This window comes from Bombina bombina, unplaced genomic scaffold (genome assembly GCF_027579735.1).
Source record: "Bombina bombina isolate aBomBom1 unplaced genomic scaffold, aBomBom1.pri scaffold_479, whole genome shotgun sequence".
Taxonomy (NCBI): Eukaryota; Metazoa; Chordata; class Amphibia; order Anura; family Bombinatoridae; genus Bombina; species Bombina bombina.
Window position 1 is genome coordinate 159,756 of NW_026511783.1, and position 23,534 is coordinate 183,289.

Consider the following 23,534-nt stretch of genomic DNA (forward strand, 5'->3'; position numbering starts at 1 on the left):
AGGATTTTGTCGCAAGTTCCCTAAAGGGACAGATCTCTGCTTTATCTAATTTGTTATACAAACGTCTAGCAGATGTCCCAGATGTTCAATCTTTTTGCCAGGTCTTGACTAGGATCAGGCCTGTGTTTAAGCCGATTGCTCCTTCATGGAGTTTGAATTTAGTTCTTAAAGTTCTTCAAGGGGTTCCATTTGAACCTATGCATTCCATAGATATTTTTTTTTTTTTTTTTTTTCGAACAACTTTATTGGTAATGCATTCCATAGATATTAAGTTATTATCCTGGAAAGTTTTATTTCTTGTTGCCATTTCTTCGGCTCGGAGAGTGTTTGAGCTTTCAGCATTACAATATAATTCACCTTACCTTATTTTTCATTCTGATAAGGTGGTTTTACGCACTAAACTTGGTTTTCTTCCTAAGGTTGTTTCAGACAAGAATATTAATCAGGAGATTGTTGTTCCTTCTTTGTGTCCTAATCCTTCTTCTCAGAAGGAACGTCTGCTACATAATTTGGACGTAGTCCATGCTTTGAAATTTTACTTGCAGGCGACTAAGGATTTTCGTCAATCGTCTTCACTTTTTATCATTTTTTCTGGAAAGCGTAACGGTCAGAAAGCTACGGCTACCTCTCTTTCTTTTTGGCTGAAGAGTATCATCCGTTTTGCATATGAGACTGCTGGACAGCAGCCTCCTGAAAGAGTTACGGCTCATTCCACCAGGGCTGTTGCTTCCTCATGGGCATTCAAAAATGATGCTTCTGTTGAACAGATTTGCAAGGCTGCAACTTAGTCCTCTATTCACACTTTTTCTAAATTTTAAAATTTGATACCTTTGCCTCGGCTGAGGCTGTTTTTGGGAGAAAGGTTCTTCAAGCAGTGGTGCCTTCCGTTTAGGTTCCCTGTCTTGTCCCTCCCTTTTCATCCGTGTACTATAGCTTTGGTATTGTATCCCACAAGTAAGGATGAAATCCGTGGACTCATCGTGTCTTTAAAAAGAAAAGAAAATTTATGCTTACCTGATAAATTTGTTTCTTTTTAGACACGATGAGTCCATGTCCTGCCCTGTTCTTTGAGATAGGTTATTATTTTGGTTACACTTCAGACACCTCTGCACCTTGGCTTTTCCTTTCTCTTCCTAACTTCGTTCGAATGACGGGAGTGGGAGGGAAGGGAGGAGCTATATATACAGCTCTGCTGTGGTGCTCTTTGCCTCCTCCTGCTGACCAGGAGGCGTAATCCCACAAGTAAGGATGAAATCCGTGGACTCATCGTGTCTAAAAAGAAACAAATTTATCAGGTAAGCATAAATTTTCTTTTTCTTATCACACAATTGTGTCCCTTTTAAGTTCCGGTGAATACGTCTCTTCTTTGTTTTAACATTTGATATCATGCTGTTTGAGTTGCTTTATAGCTACCAGGTGCGTATACTCACACATTGTTTATCTTTTTCCTCCTAACATTCTACCTACACTGACCATTAGGTTTTATGTGTTTGAGTGTTCTGTCTGCACGAGAGGTCCAGAGAACGCCTGGAGACTTCCCTTGGGATGGTGAGAAATGGATTTATGCGGAAGGTGCCCTTAAAAGGGTTGCTAAAGAACATACAAGTACCCCCATTCTCCACACAGAACCATGTTGATTAAAGCGACTTTAAAGTCTGAATTAAGACAGTGCATACAATTTTCAAAATACTTTCCAATTTTCTTCCATTTTCAAAATGTGCACAGTCTTTTTACATGCACACTTTCTGAGGCACTGACTCCTATTTTGCATGTGCAAGAGTTCACTGTAAATTTATATGCATTTGTGATTGGCTAATGGCTCTCACATGATACAGGCAGCAGGGAAAATGAAAGTAACTGAAATTTGTAAGAAAAAAAATCTACTCATTTGAAATTCAGAAGGGTTACTGCATTTTTATTTTGTATTTGTTGAATATGCAATTCTGGTATTTTAATACCGCATAAAGGGCTAGAATACAAGTGGCGCGCTATTAAGTGCTCTCTAGTGTAAACGTCGCTAGTAGTAATATTTTTGTGCACACAGGTTAGTGTGCGTATTACAAGTTGAAAGTAAAACTTTGGTGCATGACCGAAATCCAACACATGCTAACTTTAGAACTTAGGATACTGTGACCACACAATTTATTCTCCCCTAGACTTCAACGGACAGTGTAGAAGAAAAAAAACGTACACTTATTTCTCGTGCTTACCTGACAGGAGTTATAATTATTTCACATTCCAAAGTACTTCACATACAGAAATATGCTATTTTTATTTAAAAAAATAAATAAATATATATTTATATATTCCCATAGATATAAAGGAATATATATATATATATTTTACTTTAACATTATCACACATTTATAGGAATATATATAATAATTTAAAATTACAATTTTTTCTATGTGAAGTACATAGGAATGTAAAATATGTGTAACATGCTTCGGGTTTTGCTCTTTAGGTCAAATGTGGTGTCGTGTTAGCACACATGGAAACTTAATCTTAAGCGCTTTATTAAAATATTAGAAGGACATTAAACACTTTAAGATGGTAATATAAAATGGTAAATTGTGTATGTATGTATATGTGTGTATATATGTATGTGTATATATATATATATATATATGTATGTATGTATGTGTATGTATGTATATATATATATATATATATATATATATATATATACATAACTCTACAGTATACTTTCATTATTTTGTCTTTTCCTGAAATTGTTAGCTTTTCAGTTCCTGTTAGAAATGCAAGTGCAGAACACTGTTATTTCTTCTGTTAAGTGTGATCAGTCCACGGGTCATCATTACTTCTGGGATATTACTCCTCCCCAACAGGAAGTGCAAGAGGATTCACCCAGCAGAGCTGCATATAGCTCCTCCCCTCTACGTCACTCCCAGTCATTCTCTTGCACCCAACGACTAGATAGGATGTGTGAGAGGACTATGGTGATTATACTTAGTTTTATATCTTCAATCAAAAGTTTGTTATTTTAAAATAGCACCGGAGTGTGTTATTACCTCTCTGGCAGAGTTTGAAGAAGAATCTACCAGAGTTTTGCTATGATTTTAGCCGGAGTAGTTAAGATCATATTGCTGTTCTCGGCCATCTGAGGAGTGAGGTAAACTTCAGATCAGGGGACAGCGGGCAGATGAATCTGCATAGAGGTATGTAGCAGTTTTTATTTTCTGACAATGGAATTGATGAGAAAATCCTGCCATACCGATATAATGTCATGTATGTATACTTTACACTTCAGTATTCTGGGGAATGGTACTTCACTAGAATTACACTGTAAGAAATACATAAAGCTGTTTAATAACTAGAGATTATGTTTAACGTTTTTGCTGGAATGTAAAATCGTTTTCATTTGCTGAGGTACTGTGTGAATAAATGTTTGGGCACTATTTCTTCTGTTAAGTGTGATCAGTCCACGGGTCATAACTCTACAGTATACTTTCATTATTTTGTCTTTTCCTGAAATTGTTAGCTTTTCAGTTCCTGTTAGAAATGCAAGTGCAGAACACTGTTATTTCTTCTGTTAAGTGTGATCAGTCCACGGGTCATCATTACTTCTGGGATATTATCTGCTCCCCTACAGGAAGTGCAAGAGGATTCACCCAGCAGAGTTGCTATATAGCTCCTCCCCTCTACGTCACCCCCAGTCATTCTCTTGCACCCAGCAACTAGATAGGTCGTGTGAGAGGACTATGGTGATTATACTTAGTTTTATATCTTCAATCAAAAGTTTGTTATTTTAAAATAACACCGGAGTGTGTTATTACCTCTCTGGCAGAGTTTGAGGAAGAATCTACCAGAGTTTTGCTATGATTTTAGCCGGAGTAGTTAAGATCATATTGCTGTTCTCGGCCATCTGAGGAGTGAGGTAAACTTCAGATCAGGGGACAGCGGGCAGATGAATCTGCATAGAGGTATGTAGCAGTTTTTATTTTCTGACAATGGAATTGATGAGAAAATCCTGCCATACCGATATAATGTCATGTATGTATACTTTTCACTTCAGTATTCTGGGGAATGGTACTTCACTAGAATTACACTGTAAGAAATACATAAAGCTGTTTAATAACTAGAGATTATGTTTAACGTTTTTGCTGGAATGTAAAATCGTTTTCATTTACTGAGGTACTGAGTGAATAAATGTTTGGGCACTATTTTTCCACTTGGCAGTTGCTTAAATCTGTTTTTTTCTGTCTGATACTGCGTCACAGTTTGCAGAACGTGAAGACGGAGAGCTTCATTCTGTGGGTGACGGTTCTGATCCAAATAAACTGGACTCAGACATTTCAAATTTTAAATTTAAGCTTGAGAACCTCCGTGTGTTACTAGGGGAGGTATTAGCGGCTCTGAATGATTGTAACACAGTTGCAATCCCAGAGAAAATGTGTAGGTTGGATAAATATTTTGCGGTACCGACGAGTACTGACGTTTTTCCTATACCTAAGAGACTTACTGACATTGTTACTAAGGAGTGGGATAGACCCGGTGTGCCTTTCTCACCCCCTCCTATATTCAGAAAGATGTTTCCAATAGACGCCGCCACACGGGACTTATGGCAAATGGTCCCTAAGGTGGAGGGAGCAGTTTCTACTTTAGCTAAGCGTACCACTATCCCAGTGGAGGATAGCTGTGCTTTTTCAGATCCAATGGATAAAAAATTAGAGGGTTACCTTAAGAAAATGTTTGTTCAACAAGGGTTTATATTGCAACCTCTTGCATGTATTGCGCCTGTCACGGCTGCAGCAGCATTTTGGTTTGAGTCTCTGGAAGAGACACTTCAATCATCCACACTAGATGACATCACACACAAACTTAAATTCCTTAAGTTAGCTAATTCATTTATTTCAGATGCCGTAGTACATTTAACTAAACTTGCGGCTAAAAATTCAGGATTTGCCATTCAGGCACGCAGAGCTCTGTGGCTGAAATCCTGGTCAGCTGATGTTACGTCTAAATCTAAATTGCTTAATATTCCTTTCAAAGGGCAGACCTTATTCGGGCCCGGCTTGAAAGAGATTATTGCTGACATTACAGGAGGTAAAGGTCATGCCCTGCCTCAGGACAAGGCCAAAGCCAAGGCTAGACAGTCCAATTTTCGTTCCTTTCGTAATTTCAAAGCAGGAGCAGCATCAACTTCCTCTGCACCAAAACAGGAAGGAGCTGTTGCTCGCTACAGACAAGGCTGGAAACCTAACCAGTCCTGGAACAGGGGCAAACAGGCCAGAAAACCTGCTGCTGCCCCTAAGACAGCATGAATTGAGGGCCCCCGATCCGGGACCGGATCTAGTGGGGGGCAGACTTTCCCTCTTCGCCCAGGCTTGGGCAAGAGATGTTCAGGATCCCTGGGCGTTAGAGATCATATCTCAGGGATACCTTCTGGACTTCAAATCCTCTCCCCCAAGAGGGAGATTTCATCTGTCAAGGTTGTCAACAAACCTAACAAAGAAGGAAGCGTTTCTACGCTGCGTACAAGATCTTTTATTAATGGGAGTGATCCATCCAGTTCCGCGGTTGGAACAAGGACAAGGGTTTTACTCAAATCTGTTTGTAGTTCCCAAAAAAGAGGGAACCTTCAGGCCAATCTTGGATTTAAAGATCCTAAACAAATTCCTAAGAGTTCCATCGTTCAAGATGGAAACTATTCGAACAATTTTGCCCATGATCCAAGAGGGTCAGTACATGACCACAGTGGATTTAAAGGATGCTTACCTTAACATACCGATTCACAAAAGCCATTACCGGTATCTAAGGTTTGCCTTTTTAGACAGGCATTACCAGTTTGTAGCTCTTCCATTCGGACTGGCTACGGCTCCAAGAATCTTCACAAAGGTTCTGGGCACTCTTCTGGCGGTACTAAGACCGCGAGGAATTTCAGTAGCTCCGTACTTAGACGACATACTGATACAAGCTTCAAGCCTTCAAACTGCCAAATCTCATACAGAGATAGTACTGGCATTTCTAAGGTCGCATGGATGGAAAGTGAACAAAGAGAAAAGTTTTCTCTTTCCACTCACAAGAGTTCCCTTCCTGGGGACTCTGATAGATTCTGTAGAAATGAAGATTTACCTGACAGAGGACAGGTTAACAAAACTTCAAAGTGCATGCCGTGTCCTTCATTCTATTCAACACCCGTCAGTAGCTCAATGCATGGAGGTAATCGGACTAATGGTAGCAGCAATGGACATAGTTCCTTTTGCACGCCTACATCTCAGACCACTGCAACTGTGCATGCTAAGTCAGTGGAATAGGGATTACTCAGATTTGTCCCCCACTCTAAATCTGAATCAAGAGACCAGAAATTCTCTTCTATGGTGGCTTTATCGGCCACATCTGGCCAGGGGAATGCCATTCAGCAGGCCAGACTGGTCAATTGTAACAACAGACGCCAGCCTACTAGGTTGGGGCGCTGTCTGGAATTCTCTGAAGGGACTATGGAATCAGGAGGAGAGTCTTCTTCCAATAAACATTCTGGAATTGAGAGCAGTCCTCAATGCTCTTCTGGTTGACCCCAGTTAACAACTCGGGGGTTCATCAGGTTCCAGTCGGACAACATCACGACTGTAGCTTATATCAACCATCAGGGAGGGACAAGAAGCTCCCTAGCAATGATGGAAGTATCGAAGATAATTCGCTGGGCAGAGTCTCACTCTTGCCACCTGTCTGCAATCCACATCCCGGGAGTGGAGAACTGGGAGGCGGATTTCTTAAGTCGTCAGACTTTTCATCCGGGGGAGTGGGAACTTCATCCAGAGGTCTTTGCCCAAATACTTCGACGTTGGGGCAAACCAGAGATAGATCTCATGGCGTCTCGACAGAACGCCAAGCTTCCGCGCTACGGGTCCAGATCCAGGGATCCGGGAGCGGTCCTGATAGATGCCTTGACAGCACCATGGACCTTCAGGATGGCTTATGTGTTTCCACCTTTCCCGATGCTTCCTCGATTGATTGCCAGAATCAAACAGGAGAAAGCATCAGTGATTCTAATAGCGCCTGCATGGCCACGCAGGACTTGGTATACAGATCTGGTGGACATGTCATTCTGTCCACCTTGGTCGTTACCTCTGAAACAGGACCTTCTGATTCAGGGTCCTTTCAAACATCAAAATCTAACTTCTCTGAAGCTGACTGCTTGGAAATTGAACGCTTGATCTTATCAAAGCGTGGTTTTTCTGAGTCAGTTATTGATACCTTAATACAGGCTAGGAAGCCTGTTACCAGAAAGATTTACCATAAAATATGGCGTAAATACCTATATTGGTGCGAATCCAAAGGTTACTCTTGGAGTAAGGTTAGGATTCCTAGGATATTGTCTTTTCTACAAGAAGGTTTAGAAAAGGGGTTATCCGCTAGTTCCTTAAAGGGACAGATCTCAGCTCTGTCCATTCTGTTACACAAGCGTCTGTCAGAAGTTCCAGACGTTCAGGCTTTTTGTCAGGCTTTGGCCAGGATTAAACCTGTGTTTAAAGCTGTGGCTCCACCATGGAGTTTAAACCTTGTTCTTAACGTCTTTACAGGGTGTTCCGTTTGAACCCCTTCATTCCATTGTTATAAAGTTGTTATCTTGGAAAGTTCTATTTTTAATGGCTATTTCCTCGGCTCGAAGAGTCTCTGAGTTATCAGCCTTACATTGTGATTCTCCTTATTTGATTTTTCACTCGGATAAGGTAGTTCTGCGTACTAAACCTGGGTTCTTACCTAAGGTAGTCACTAACAGGAATATCAATCAGGAGATTGTTGTTCCATCCTTGTGCCCAAATCCTTCTTCGAGGAAGGAACGTCTTTTGCACAATCTGGATGTAGTTCGTGCCCTTAAATTTTATTTACAGGCAACTAAAGATTTTCGACAAACGTCTTCCCTGTTTGTCGTTTACTCTGGTCAGAGGAGAGGTCAAAAAGCTTCTGCTACCTCTCTCTCTTTTTGGCTTCGTAGCATAATTCGTTTAGCTTATGAGACTGCTGGACAGCAGCCTCCTGAAAGAATTACAGCTCATTCCACTAGAGCTGTGGCTTCCACTTGGGCCTTTAAGAATGAGGCCTCTGTTGAACAGATTTGCAAGGCTGCAACTTGGTCTTCGCTTCATACTTTTTCCAAATTTTACAAATTTGACACTTTTGCTTCCTCGGAGGCTATTTTTGGGAGAAAGGTTCTTCAGGCAGTGGTTCCTTCTGTATAAAGAGCCTGCCTATCCCTCCCGTCATCCGTGTACTTTTGCTTTGGTATTGGTATCCCACAAGTAATGATGACCCGTGGACTGATCACACTTAACAGAAGAAAACATAATTTATGCTTACCTGATAAATTCCTTTCTTCTGTAGTGTGATCAGTCCACGGCCCGCCCTGTTTTTTAAGGCAGGTAAATATTTTTTAAATTATACTCCAGTCACCACTACACCCTTGGCTTCTCCTTTCTCGTTGGTCCTTGGTCGAATGACTGGAGGTGACGTAGAGGGGAGGAGCTATATAGCAACTCTGCTGGGTGAATCCTCTTGCACTTCCTGTAGGGGAGCAGATAATATCCCACAAGTAATGATGACCCGTGGACTGATCACACTACAGAAGAAAGGAATTTATCAGGTAAGCATAAATTATGTTTTTTCCACTTGGCAGTTGCTTAATCTGTTTTTCTGACAGTTTCTGTTCTCCCTCACTGCTGTGTGTGAGGGGGAGGGGCCGTTTTTTTGGCGCTTTTTCTATGCATCAAATATTTCAGTCAGCAACTCATTGTATTCCCTGCATGATCCGGTTCATCTCTACAGAGCTCAGGGGTCTTCAAAACTTATTTTGAGGGAGGTAATTTCTCTCAGCAGAGCTGTGAGAATTATAGTTTGACTGAGATAAAAAACGTTTATTCTGTAATTTGTTTCCTGCTTTCAGAATTTGTTATCTTTGCTAATGGGATTAAACCTTTGCTAAAGTTGTGTTGTTTACAAGGATTGAGGCTATAACTGTTTCAATTTATTAATTTTCAACTGTCATAGATCTTCTGTGCTTCTTAAAGGCACAGTACGTTTTAATATTATTCTAATTGAATTGTATTTCCAAGTTGCAAGTTTATTTGCTAGTGTGTTAAACATGTCTGATTCAGAGGATGATACCTGTGTCATTTGTTGCAATGCCAAAGTGGAGCCCAATAGAAATTTATGTACTAACTGTATTGATGCTACTTTAAATAAAAGTCAATCTGTACAAATTGAACAAATTTCACCAAACAACGAGGGGAGAGTTATGCCGACTAACTCGCCTCACGTGTCAGTACCTACATCTCCCGCTCAGAGGGAGGTGCGTGATATTGTAGCGCCGAGTACATCTGGGCGGCCATTACAAATCACATTACAGGATATGGCTACTGTTATGACTGAGGTTTTGGCTAAATTACCAGAACTAAGAGGTAAGCGTGATCACTCTGGGGTGAGAACAGAGTGCGCTGATAATATTAGGGCCATGTCAGACACTGCGTCACAGGTGGCAGAACATGAGGACGGAGAACTTCATTCTGTGGGTGACGGTTCTGATCCAAACAGACTGGATTCAGATATTTCAAATTTTAAATTTAAACTGGAAAACCTCCGTGTATTACTAGGGGAGGTGTTAGCGGCTCTGAATGATTGTAACACAGTTGCAATACCAGAGAAAATGTGTAGGTTGGATAAATATTTTGCGGTACCGACGAGTACTGAGGTTTTTCCTATACCTAAGAGACTTACTGAAATTGTTACTAAGGAGTGGGATAGACCCGGTGTGCCGTTCTCACCCCCTCCGATATTTAGAAAAATGTTTCCAATAGACGCCACCACAAGGGACTTATGGCAAACGGTCCCTAAGGTGGAGGGAGCAGTTTCTACCTTAGCTAAGCGTACCACTATCCCGGTGGAGGATAGCTGTGCTTTTTCAGATCCAATGGATAAAAAGTTAGAGGGTTACCTTAAGAAAATGTTTGTTCAACAAGGTTTTATATTGCAACCCCTTGCATGCATTGCGCCGATCACGGCTGCAGCGGCATTCTGGATTGAGTCTCTGGAAGAGAACAGTGGTTCAGCTACTCTGGACGACATTACGGACAGGCTTAGAGTCCTTAAACTAGCTAATTCATTCATTTCGGAGGCCGTAGTACATCTTACTAAACTTACGGCGAAGAATTCAGGATTCGCCATTCAGGCACGCAGGGCGCTGTGGCTAAAATCCTGGTCAGCTGATGTTACTTCTAAGTCTAAATTGCTTAATATATCTTTCAAAGGGCAGACCTTATTCGGGCCCGGGTTGAAAGAGATTATCGCTGACATTACAGGAGGTAAAGGCCATGCCCTGCCTCAGGACAAAGCCAAAGCCAAGACTAGACAGTCTAATTTTCGTTCCTTTCGTAATTTCAAAGCAGGAGCAGCATCAACTTCCTCTGCACCAAAACAGGAAGGAGCTGTTGCTCGCTACAGACAAGGCTGGAAACCTAACCAGTCCTGGAACAAGGGCAAGCAGACTAGGAAACCTGCTGCTGCCCCTAAAACAGCATGAATTGAGGGCCCCCGATCCGGGATCGGATCTAGTGGGGGGCAGACTTTCTCTCTTCATCCAGGCTTGGGCAAGAGATGTTCAGGATCCCTGGGCGCTAGAGATAATATCTCAGGGATACCTTCTGGACTTCAAATACTCTCCTCCAAGAGAGAGATTTCATCTGTCAAGATTGTCAACAATCCAGACAAAGAAAGAGGCGTTTCTACGCTGCGTACAAGAGCTCTTGTTAATGGGAGTAATCCATCCAGTTCCACGATCGGAACAGGGACAGGGGTTTTACTCAAATCTGTTTGTGGTTCCCAAAAAAGAGGGAACTTTCAGACCAATCCTGGACTTAAAGATCCTAAACAAATTCCTAAGAGTTCCATCGTTCAAGATGGAGACTATTCGGACAATTTTACCTATGATCCAAGAGGGTCAATACATGACCACTGTAGATTTAAAAGATGCTTACCTTCACATACCGATTCACAAAGATCATTATCGGTACCTAAGGTTTGCCTTCCTAGACAGGCATTACCAGTTTGTGGCTCTTCCATTCGGATTGGCTACAGCTCCAAGAATCTTCACAAAGGTTCTGGGTGCTCTTCTGGCGGTACTAAGACCGCGGGGAATCTCGGTAGCTCCATACCTAGACGACATTCTGATACAAGCTTCAAGCTTTCAAACTGCCAAGTCTCATACAGAGTTAGTGCTGGCATTTCTAAGGTCACATGGATGGAAGGTGAACGAAAAGAAAAGTTCACTCGTTCCACTCACAAGAGTTCCCTTCCTGGGGACTCTTATAGATTCTGTAGAAATGAAGATTTACCTGACAGAGGACAGGCTAACAAGACTTCAAAGTGCTTGCCGCACCCTTCATTCCATTCAACACCCGTCAGTGGCTCAATGCATGGAGGTAATCGGCTTAATGGTAGCGGCAATGGACATAGTACCCTTTGCACGCTTACACCTCAGACCACTGCAACTGTGCATGCTAAGTCAGTGGAATGGGGATTACTCAGACTTATCCCCTTCTCTGAATCTGGATCAAGAGACCAGAAATTCTCTTCTATGGTGGCTTTCTCGGCCACAGCTGTCCAGGGGGATGCCATTCAGCAGACCAGACTGGACAATTGTAACAACAGACGCCAGCCTTCTAGGTTGGGGTGCCGTCTGGAATTCTCTGAAGGCTCAGGGACAATGGAGTCAGGAGGAGAGTCTCCTGCCAATAAACATTCTGGAATTGAGAGCAGTTCTCAATGCCCTCCTGGCTTGGCCCCAGTTGACAACTCGGGGGTTCATCAGGTTTCAGTCGGACAACATCACGACTGTAGCTTACATCAACCATCAGGGAGGGACAAGAAGCTCCCTAGCTATGATGGAAGTATCAAAGATAATTTGCTGGGCAGAGTCTCACTCTTGCCACCTGTCAGCAATCCACATCCCGGGAGTGGAGAACTGGGAGGCGGATTTCTTAAGTCGTCAGACTTTTCATCCGGGGGAGTGGGAACTTCATCCGGAGGTCTTTGCCCAAATACTTCGACGTTGGGGCAAACCAGAGATAGATCTCATGGCGTCTCGACAGAACGCCAAGCTTCCTCGTTACGGGTCCAGATCCAGGGATCCAGGAGCAGTCCTGATAGATGCTCTGACAGCACCTTGGGACTTCAGGATGGCTTACGTGTTTCCACCCTTCCCGTTGCTTCCTCGATTGATTGCCAAAATCAAACAAGAGAGAGCATCAGTGATTCTAATAGCACCTGCGTGGCCACGCAGGACTTGGTATGCAGACCTGGTGGACATGTCATCCTGTCCACCTTGGTCTCTACCTCTGAAACAGGACCTTCTGATACAGGGTCCCTTCAAACATCAAAATCTAACTTCTCTGAAGCTGACTGCTTGGAAATTGAACGCTTGATTTTATCAAGACGTGGATTTTCTGAGTCAGTTATTGATACCTTAATACAGGCTAGGAAACCTGTTACCAGAAAGATTTACCATAAGATATGGCGTAAATACCTATATTGGTGTGAATCCAAAGGTTACTCTTGGAGTAAGGTTAGGATTCCTAGGATATTGTCTTTTCTACAAGAAGGTTTAGAAAAGGGTTTATCTGCTAGTTCATTAAAGGGACAGATCTCAGCTCTGTCCATTCTGTTACACAAACGTCTGTCAGAAGTTCCTGACGTCCAGGCTTTTTGTCAGGCTTTGGCCAGAATTAAGCCTGTGTTTAAAACTGTTGCTCCACCATGGAGTTTAAACCTTGTTCTTAATGTTTTACAGGGCGTTCCGTTTGAACCCCTTCATTCCATTGATATAAAGTTGTTATCTTGGAAAGTTCTATTTTTAATGGCTATTTCCTCGGCTCGAAGAGTCTCTGAATTATCAGCCTTACATTGTGATTCTCCTTATTTGATTTTTCATTCGGATAAGGTAGTCCTGCGTACTAAACCTGGGTTCTTACCTAAGGTAGTTACTAACAGGAATATCAATCAAGAGATTGTTGTTCCTTCTTTATGCCCAAATCCTTCTTCAAAGAAGGAACGTCTACTGCACAACCTGGATGTAGTCCGTGCTCTAAAATTTTACTTACAGGCAACTGAGGAATTTCGACAAACGTCTTCTCTGTTTGTCATTTACTCTGGGCAGAGGAGAGGTCAAAAAGCTTCCGCTACCTCTCTTTCTTTTTGGCTTCGTAGCATAATTCGTTTAGCTTATGAGACTGCTGGACAGCAGCCTCCTGAAAGAATTACAGCTCATTCTACTAGAGCTGTGGCTTCCACTTGGGCCTTCAAGAATGAGGCCTCTGTTGAACAGATTTGCAAGGCTGCAACTTGGTCTTCGCTTCATACTTTTTCCAAATTTTACAAATTTGACACTTTTGCTTCATTGGAGGCTATTTTTGGGAGAAAGGTTCTTCAGGCAGTGGTTCCTTCTGTATAAAGAGCCTGCCTATCCCTCCCGTCATCCGTGTACTTTTGCTTTGGTATTGGTATCCCAGAAGTAATGATGACCCGTGGACTGATCACACTTAACAGAAGAAAACATAATTTATGCTTACCTGATAAATTCCTTTCTTCTGTAGTGTGATCAGTCCACGGCCCGCCCTGTTTTTAAGGCAGGTAAATATTTTTTAATTTATACTCCAGTCACCACTTCACCCTTGGCTTTTCCTTTCTCGTTGGTCCTTGGTCGAATGACTGGGAGTGACGTAGAGGGGAGGAGCTATATGCAGCTCTGCTGGGTGAATCCTCTTGCACTTCCTGTTGGGGAGGAGTAATATCCCAGAAGTAATGATGACCCGTGGACTGATCACACTACAGAAGAAAGGAATTTATCAGGTAAGCATAAATTATGTTATTCCACACAGCCATCGGCTGCACACTCTAGTGACCTTTTTATAACTGTCCCTAATTGGCCACAGCAGAGAAGTTAACCTAAGTTACAACATGGCAGCTCTCATTTTTTATAGACTCTAAAACTTTACACTTATTTTGTCAATATTGAAACAACTAATACAACTTTAATAAATACATCTACTTGTTATTCTCACTAATCTTTTCCTTGAATGCATCATTCTATCTAGCATTTATTTTGTGTTTAATGTCCCATTAAAGATTGTAGTGTTCAAGCTCTGAGTAGTGCATTGCAATGCTGCCCCTTCAATAAAGGATACCAAGAGAATAAAATGAAATCGATAATAGAACTAAATTGGAAAGTTGTTTACAAATTGCGTGTTCTGTCTAAACCATGGTATCATGATATCTGATGAAACTGCTTGATTAGCAGAGGAACGTGTTGCAGCATATTGGGGCTGTGCACATTTTTATGGTTTTTATGAAATATATGTTTTTTTACATATAAACCTTGGTGCCTTATTTGAATTTCGTTTGCTGGACTCTTTGGAGGAAGCTGTTAGCAGGGACCCAGTGAGCTGGAGAACTGTGAGTCTCCAGAGCGCCCCCAACAGCACAATAGAGTGCTGCCAGAATTTGTGAGTACCCTGTGTATTTTTAAAAAGCGCCCTCTGTTTTGTATGCCTAGAATCTATTGCACCCCTTTGTGCAAATATTTGGCAAACCTCAAAAAGCTACTTACAGAGCTAAAGGTAAGAGCTTTTGTTTAAAGTGATGGTAAAGTTTCTAATTCGTATAATCAGATACGGAATGAAAACAATATTTTAGATGAACTTAAAGGGCCATGAAACCCACATTTTTTCTTTCATGATTTAGAAAGAGCATGCAATTTTAAACAGCTTTCTAATTTTTTTCTATTACCTAATTTGCTTTATTCTCTTGATAATACTCTAAAACTTTACACTTATTTTGTCAATAATTAAACAACTAATGAAACTTTAGAAAATACATCTACATGTTATTCTCAGACTAATCTTTTCTTTGAATGCATCATTCTATCTAGCATTTATTTAGTATTTAATGCCCCTTTTAAATATAAAATATTAATAAACAATAATAAAAATAATTATAGATACTGTAATATAAATATTTATTTATTATATGGATTATATAGAATTTTGTTAGTGTCTATAATTTTTTATATATTCTAGCCCTTTGCAGTCAAATAGATGGCCATATAACCTGTACCTTTGCACCCTTATAAATAATTTTTATGAATATTTATATGACTAATTTCTTACGATGAGTCCACGGATCATCTTAAAGTGAAGGTAAAGTTTCATGCATTATACTTTTTCCCCTGTAAATACTATAAAAATCAATGGGACTTTAATTCATCAAATTTTTAGAATCGCTATATTTATTTATTATTTACCGTTTCTTTATCCAATTCAGAACACTGCTAAAACAACCCGTTTTTTTCTTTTTCTTTCTAAGCCCGGTCACGTTTTTCTACTAGCCAATTGAAACACTGGCCGTTAGGCGGCCGTCATATTACGTCACCGCATTACTGTTCTCTATGCGCATGCGTTGCATTCACTTCCTTTCTTTTATTCTCAACGCTCGTTCCAGTTTAGCGCATGCAAGATAAGGATTCATAAGGCTAAGTAGTCTCTATTTACATTTTTTCTGTCACGCAGGCGCAAAAGGAATGAACGGTGAATGGTGCGCATGCGCAAGTGGTCCAGAAATCGGGAACGCGCTTTTGTATTACGTACAGAGCGGGTGGGACCGCTCTGTACGTAATATAGTCAAAAACCAGGAAATCAATGGAGGGAGGAGCGAAGACCGGCCGAGAAAGTAATATAAAGTGTTTAGAATACACTAATATATATACAAATATTTAAAAAAAAATTAGCGATCATAGTATATAGTAGACCAATAATAGAATACAGGCTCCAAAAACTAAAAACTTTACCTTCACTTTAATTGGATATTCACCTCCTATTCAGCAGGAGGCGGCAAAGAGCACCACAGCAGAGCTGTTATATAGCTCCTCCCTTCCCTCAAACTCCAGTCATTCTCTTTGCCTACGTTAGTGATAGGAAGGGGTAAAGTGAGGTGTTAGAATAGATTCTTCAATCAAGAGTTTATTATTTTTAAAGTAGTGCAAGATTGTGCTGCTTTGTTCTAGGGTGTAGACGTAGTCCATATCAGTCTCTTCAGTAGAGCTTTGGTGGCTTTAGAGCAATGGGAACTTGTGGGACATCATTCTCACTGTGCCTCTCATATTTTGATGCTGCCCTGTCTTCTATAGCCTGAGGTGGATTACTCAGACTTTATTTCTCCACAGGTCGATGTGAGGGATAGGACCTCTCAAGCCTGTGAGCTGCCTTTGCTGTCAGGCAGATGTAAGGTAAGTGCTGCTTTTTTTATTCTGGGGCCAAAGATCAAAAGCTCAGAGGAAAAGTGGGCACTTTTATTTACACTGTAAGAAACATATAAGGCTCATTTTTTTATTTTTTTTTTAAATATATTTTTTTATTGAGGTTTCAACAATATACATAAAGCAGATAAGTAACAGCTCAACACTGTATTAGACAATTAGGTTAGGAAACAAGATGGAGAGATAAACCTCTTAGAACAAACAATATGGATCAGCAACATATGTATCATAGGCAACCCAATGGTACGCATTAACATGAGGAATCAATTTTCAATCTATGCTGCAGGATAAACTTGAGCTAATAGATTGTACACCATAAACAAAGTTATATAGGAAGACTATGAACAATGTGTTACACAATGTTGAGTTGTATTAATAGTGACCTCGTTTTTGATATATAATAGGTTTTGGTAGCTAAAGCACAGGTGTAATAAAAATTGTCTGGTGTAATGGCAAAGGCTAACATATTAGCAGATTAGTAGGAACCCATCTTGTGATTTTTAAGGAACAATAGTTAATATATGGCTTCCTCATAAAAAGTTTAATGCGTAGGTATGGTGAGCTTAGCTAGTGAGCAAGAAAGTGGGTGGGGGGGTGCAGCGGGCAAGAGCCGCTCAAATAAGATAAGGGGGGGGATGGGGAGAGGATGAGGAGGAGGGGCGGAGCTAGATAGAGTGTTACACTAATGGACATGCTTAGGCCTCTGAGGTTTTTTAGTTACGTTACAGGTAGGGGAGAAGAACTATGTTTACGTTGAATGAAGTGGTGATTGTCATAAGATTATGGGCAACTCTGAAACTTTGATGACGCAGATACAATATAATATAACATTACACTTACAGCTAATAGTGAACATATAGGGTACTTTGTATGGAGAAGGAGCTGCTCTGGGGAGTAAAAAAAATAAAAATGAATGAGTAGATGAGTACTGAAACCAAGCGCGCTGCATTAAAATGAATATGACATGTTCACCAAAAATGTTTAGTCAGGGGAATGTCTCTAGGCACTAGTTTGGGAAGGGCGTAATAACTATTTCTTAATTTAAACCTAGTCAATTGAACATGTCATATGTGTAAGCTATCATGAGAGTAACATATTCTTACATAAGAACAAAATAGCAACCCATTCCTCCTCAACTTAAGTGGGTGCATGAGAAGATATATAACATTATAAAACACTGAAGGAAGAAGTAAATAGTAAAATCAGACAGCTGTAAAACAAACATTTCAAAACCCAGTATTTAAACCATAATGAAACTGAGAGCTCTACCCTCCATGGACTTTCAAAGGTCTCAAACAAGCTGGGAATATGATATAGACTAAATGTTATATTCAGGCTAAAATAAAAATACCAACTTGCTCTAGTTTAGAAGAGTACATCAAAGAGTGACCTGCCTACTGCCCACCCAGTAAAGGTTGTGTAAGATGGTACATTTCAACTTATATTCTAGCTAATAGGCAATTTGTATGAAGAGTACTATGGGAGGGGATACATAACAGGAACTAGAGATGTAGGGGGAAGATCACCCATAAAAAATGAATAAATAAATTACCTCCTCTACAAACTAAGAGCATAAGTGAAACTGTTGAAACACTGTAAGGACAGAAATCATACAAAGCTATAGAGCAAAAATATTCCCATCTAACTTTTAGTAGCCAACCTGAATTATTTAGATTCATGCTTGATATAACACATCTTCAGGGAGAAAGAGCTAATAAAACAATGTTTTTGTAAGTAGGAAGTCTCTTTACTTCAGGTTCTTTGACTGTCATTTATGAGTCCACAGCAACTTGGTGCCCTATTCAGCATGGGAGAAGTCCAGCGGATCACTTAAGGATCGTATTTAACCTACTCCAGACTTGGCAACAGTTTGTATACGACGATGTGGATCTGGGTTAACACATGTGGGTGAAACTGAGCTCAAGGACCATATTTCTTGTTGGTCACATAGGTCACCGAGAAGTAACAGTCTCATCTTCCAAACTCTACCATCCGAGTCCATATGACTCTTGTGTGGTATGCAGAAAATTCTCTGGACTTGCCCGTAGGAGCCGGCCGCATCTCCCCGGAACATACCCAGCGCTAGGTGAGCGAGCTGCACATCCTCTCGGGGACCTTGACTGGGAGGGCTAGGATATTGGGGTGGCTTCCTTCTAAAATTCTGCTTAGATCCTTGTATCAGCAAGTCCTCAGGAAAGTGCGGTAAGCTGTTTGCGTGGGGCGGTGATGTTCCGGAGTTTGTCTTATTAGCTGTGTAATGAACCACCGTCTTTCTGAGGATCTCTGCTTGCGATAAAAAGGGCTGCTGTGCAGTGAGCTGATCCACAATCGGTTCCTTGGCTTCCGTTTCGTGGGATGTGGGCTGGCTGACGCCATCTTGGGAATGCGAGATTTCGATGGAAGTTAGGGGGTCATTAAGCCGTCTTTCTGCTTTGCGGCTCATTTCCTCCAGTAAGTTGGTTACCTGGGCAAAAAACTCCTTCATCATGGGTCTGTTGTACCCGGCTAGGTATCAAACCGGGGTGGGTTGTAGTGCAATCACGATCTTGCTCTTTGAGTCAGATGAAGCGTCAGAGAGCATCCATGAGGCCACAAAGATGGCCGCTCCAGGGACTGTATGTTATTCGGCCCATAAAGCAGAGGTTATTTCCTATCCTCAAGTACCATTTAGCTTCCCAAGTTACATAGTTTTGATCTTCGGGTTTAAATGAACCTGTGATGTTATTTTAAGCTGGACTGAACAGTCTGAAAAATAAAATTGTAAACCATTGCGACGGAGCTGAAGTAACATGCGACTGTTCAGTTTCCAAGCTTGCTCCGCCCCCCATATAAGGCTCATTTAACAGGGGCACTTTATGTTTGGGACATCAAGCTCTCCTTGTATGGAGAGTAATTGACAGCCATAACTGCAGGCACTGGGGCTGGGAGTTAAGCTTTATTTTAAATACGCTATGGTGGTTATTTCTTCCAACGGCTTAAAGAAGCAAATAAGCCGGTCGGGAGTTGAATGTACAGTAACGCCCACGATGGGCGGGCCTATCGGGTTTGCACGCTTCCTGTAACTGCATAGTACTCAGAGACACATTTTCCGTTGCAGAGACGGCTGAATAGCGTGTCACTAGAACCGCATGGTTTTTAACCCCTTAAGGACAAGGCCATTTTTCAATTTCTTTCCCTTAAGGACCAGGGCTATTTTTACATTTCTGCGGTGTTTGTGTTTAGTTGTAATTTTCCTCTTACTCATTAACTGTACCCATACATATTATATACCGTTTTTCTCGCCATTAAATGGAATTTCTAGAGATACCATTATTTTCATCATATCTTATAATTTACTATAAAAAAAATTATAAAATATGAGGAAAAAATGGAAAAAAACACACTTTTTCTAACTTTGACCCCCCAAAATCTGTTACAAATCTACAACCACCAAAAAACACCCATGCTAAATAGTTTCTAAATTTTATCCTGAGTTTAGAAATACCCAATGTTCACATGTTCTTTGCTTTTTTTGCAAGTTATAGGGCCATAAATACAAGTAGCACTTTGCTATTTCCAAACCACTTTTTTTTAAAATTAGCGCTAGTTACATTGGGACACTGATATCTTTAAGGAATCCCTGAATATCCCTTGACATGTATATATTTTTTTTTTAGCAGACATCCCAAAGTATTGATCTAGGCCCATTTTGTTATATTTCATGCCACCCTTTCACCGCCAAATGAAAATTGTTCACTTTTTCACAAATCTTTTCACAAACTTTAGGTTTCTCACTGAAATTATTTGCAAACAACTTGTGCAATTATGGCATAAATGGTTGTAAACACTTCTCTGGGATCCCCTTTGTTCAGAAATAGCAGACATATATGGCTTTGGCGTTGCTTCTTGGTAATTAGAAGGCCGCTAAATACCGCTGCGCACCACACGTGTAGTAGACAACCCCAAGTATTGATCTAGGCCCATCTTGGTATATTTCATGCCACCATTTCACCGCCAAATGAGATCAAATGAAAAAAAACGTAAAATTTTTCACAATTTTTGGTTTCTCACTGAAATTATTTACAAACAGCTTGTGCAATTATGGCACAAATGGTTGTAAAAGCTTCTCTGTGACCCCCTTTGTTCAGAAATAGCAGACATATATGGCTTTGGCGTTGCTTCTTGGTAATTAGAAGGCCGCTAAATGCAGCTGCGCACCACACGTGTATTATGCCCAGCAGTGAAGGGGTTAATTAGGGAGCTTGCAGGGTTAATTTTAGCTTTAATGTAGAGATCAGCCTCCCACCTGACATATCACACCCCCTGATCCCTCCCAAATATCTCTCTTACCTCCCCCACCCCACAATTGTCCCTGCCATCTTAAGTACTGGCAGAAAGTCTGCCAGTACTAAAATAAAAGGTATTTTAAAAAAAAGAAAAAAATATTTACATATGCTGATGTTTAGGATTCCCCCTTAGCCCCCAACCTCCCTGATCCCCCCTCAAACAGCTCTCTAACCCTCCCCCTCTAACGTACTGATAGCCATCTTGGGTACTGGCAGCTGTCTGCCAGTACCCAGTTTACAATAAAATATATTTTTTATTATTTTTTTTATAATTTTTCTGTAGTGTAGCTTGCCCCCCCACCTCCCTCCCTCCGAGATCCCTTAGATCATTTTTATTATTTATTTTAACCACTTTCTGCTCAAATTTTTTCTGCAGTGTAGTGGTTCCCACCCGCTCCCTACCGGCTCCCGTGCGCGTGTGCGCTCCCATGCGCGCGCCCCGGCGATCCCGCCCCCCTCCACATCACACGGCCCATCGATGGCCACCCACCTGCCTCCCAGACTGGCTCCCACCCACCAACGATACCGGCCATCGATGTCCGGTGCAGAGAGGGCCACAGAGTGGCTCTCTCTGCATCGGATGGCCAAGGAGAGTTATTGCAGGATGCCTCGATGTGGAGGCATCACTGCAATAACCGGAAAGCGTCTGGAAGCGATCAGGATAGCTTCCAGCCGCTTTAAACCCTAATGTCGTACAGGGTACGTCGCTGGTCTTTAAAGACCAGGTTGTGTGCGACGTTCCCTGTACGACATGCGTCGTTAAGGGGTTAATATATTAATCAAGCATTCTAGTCCTATTTGTTTGTGTGTTTTGTTGCTGAGGTTCCGGATCGTTCCAGATCCACAAGAAAAGGATAGTGAATTCTGGTTGTGGGTCAGGTAAGCGCCTCAGCAGGTGTAAGGGTGTCTGATTGAAATTATTTGGCTTTATTTTTCTATGCGACATAGCAGGGTAAAAACGTTACCTGTTTAAATTTAAAGGCACAGTAAAGTTTTTTCTGTACAAAGTTTTTTATTCATTTGGAGTTATTAATTCATACATAGTGAACAGCATGGACCAAGAATCCTTGCAAGATGTCACTTGCTCCTTATGTTTGGATGTTAATGTGGAACCACCTGTCCCTTTCTGTCCCTCATGTATTGAGAGGACTTTAGCTTATATGGAAAAGATTTTTTTTTAGCAAAACTTTTCAAAAGCGGATGCTGTCCAAGAGTCTAATAACGAGGGTCAAGGTATGCCGCAGCTTTCTCCCCAAGCGTCCCAAATTTTACCGCCCACACAAGCAGTGCTCTGCACTTCTGCTCTAGCGCCCGCTGGAGTTACTTTAAAAGACATAGCTTCTCTCATGTCTTCTACAATTTCTGATGCATTGTCTGCTTTCCCATTGTTACAGGGTAAACGTAAGAGGAAAACCAGACATTCAGTAAGTTCTGATGCAATTGTTGCAATTTTGGAGGTACCCTCCCACGGACACAATGAGGAGGGTACTGCTGTAGCATCTGAGGGTGAGATCTCAGATTCAGAAAGTTTATTGCCTCTGACGTAACTTTTAGGTTTAGACTAAAACACCTCCACCTGTTGCTTAGGGAGGTTTTGGTTACTTTGGATGACTGTGACTTCACGGTAGTGGTTGTCCCTAAAAAGTCTAGTAAATTGGACAGATATTTCGAGGTTCCTTCTTACTCAGACGTATTTCCAGTCCCAAAGCGAGCTTCGGAGATCATTACTAAGGAGTGGGAGAGACCAGGCATACCCTTTTCTCCCTCTCCTATTTTTAAGAAGATGTTTCCCATAGCTGACTCTTTCAAGGAGTCTTGGCAAAGAGTTCCTAAGGTGGAAGGGGCCATTTCCACCTTAGTCAAGAGAACTACTATTCCCATAGAGGATAGTTGTGCTTTCAAAGATCCTATGGACAAGAAGTTAGAGGGTCTACTTAAAAAGATTTATGTTCACCAGGGTCTGCAATGGCAGCCAGCTGCGTGCATTGCTACCGTCACTAGTGCGGCTGCATATTGGTTTGATGCACTATCTGAGTTTCTCAGGACTGAGACTTCCTTGGAGGAGATCCAAGATAGGATAAAGTCTCTGAAGCTAGCTAATGCCTTTATTACGGACGCTTCCCTTCAAATTATTAAACTGGGAGCTAAGATTTCGGGTTTCTCTATTCTAGCCCGCAGAGCCTTATGGTTAAAACCTTGGTCTGCGGATGTTTCCTCTAAGTCTAAGCTTCTGGCTATTCCTTACAAGGGGAAGATCTTGTTTGGACCTGGTCTATCGGAAATTATCTCTGATATCACGGGAGGTAAGGGCCATCTTCTTCCTCAAGATAAGAGAAACAAACAGAAAGGACGACAGAGTAATTTTCGTTCCTTTCGAAATTTCAAAGGAAATTCTTCTTCCTCCTCTAAGCAGGAACAATCCAAACCTGCATGGAGACCTAACCAGTCTTGGACTAAGGGAAAGCAAACCAAGAAGCCTGCTATTGAATCCAGGACAGCATGAAGGACATGCCCCCGATCCGTGATCGGATCTTGTAGGGGGCAGACTTTCCTTCTTCGCTCAGGTTTGGGTTCAGGATGTTCAGGATCCCTGGGAAATAGAGATTGTGTCCCAGGGATACAAACTAGAGTTCAAAAGTTTTCCTTCCAGAGGCAAACCAGACAAAGAGAGAGGCATTCTTACACTGCGTAAAAGACCTCTCCGCCCTGGGAGTGATTGTTCCTGTTCCAGTACTGGAACAGGGTCAGGGTTTTTATTCCAATCTGTACGTGGTTCCCAAAAAGGAGGGAACCTTCAGACCAATTTTAGACCGCAAGAGTCTAAACAAATTTCGGGTTCCGTCCTTCAAGATGGAAACTATTCCATTCTTCCCTTGATCCAGGAGGGT

The 23,534-nt window shown here is 41.4% G+C and overlaps 1 protein-coding gene across 1 annotated transcript in view; it reads left to right on the forward strand.

The window, feature by feature from the left end:
• The window catches only part of LOC128643947 (PHD finger protein 1), a gene marked incomplete in the record, with an annotated part of 170,893 nt that overhangs the window by 106,073 nt on the left and 41,286 nt on the right, over positions 1-23,534 (forward strand). Inside the window, 1 exon segment of the mRNA XM_053696716.1 lies at positions 1,480-1,548. Within this exon segment, the coding sequence (XP_053552691.1) occupies positions 1,480-1,548 (69 nt within the window).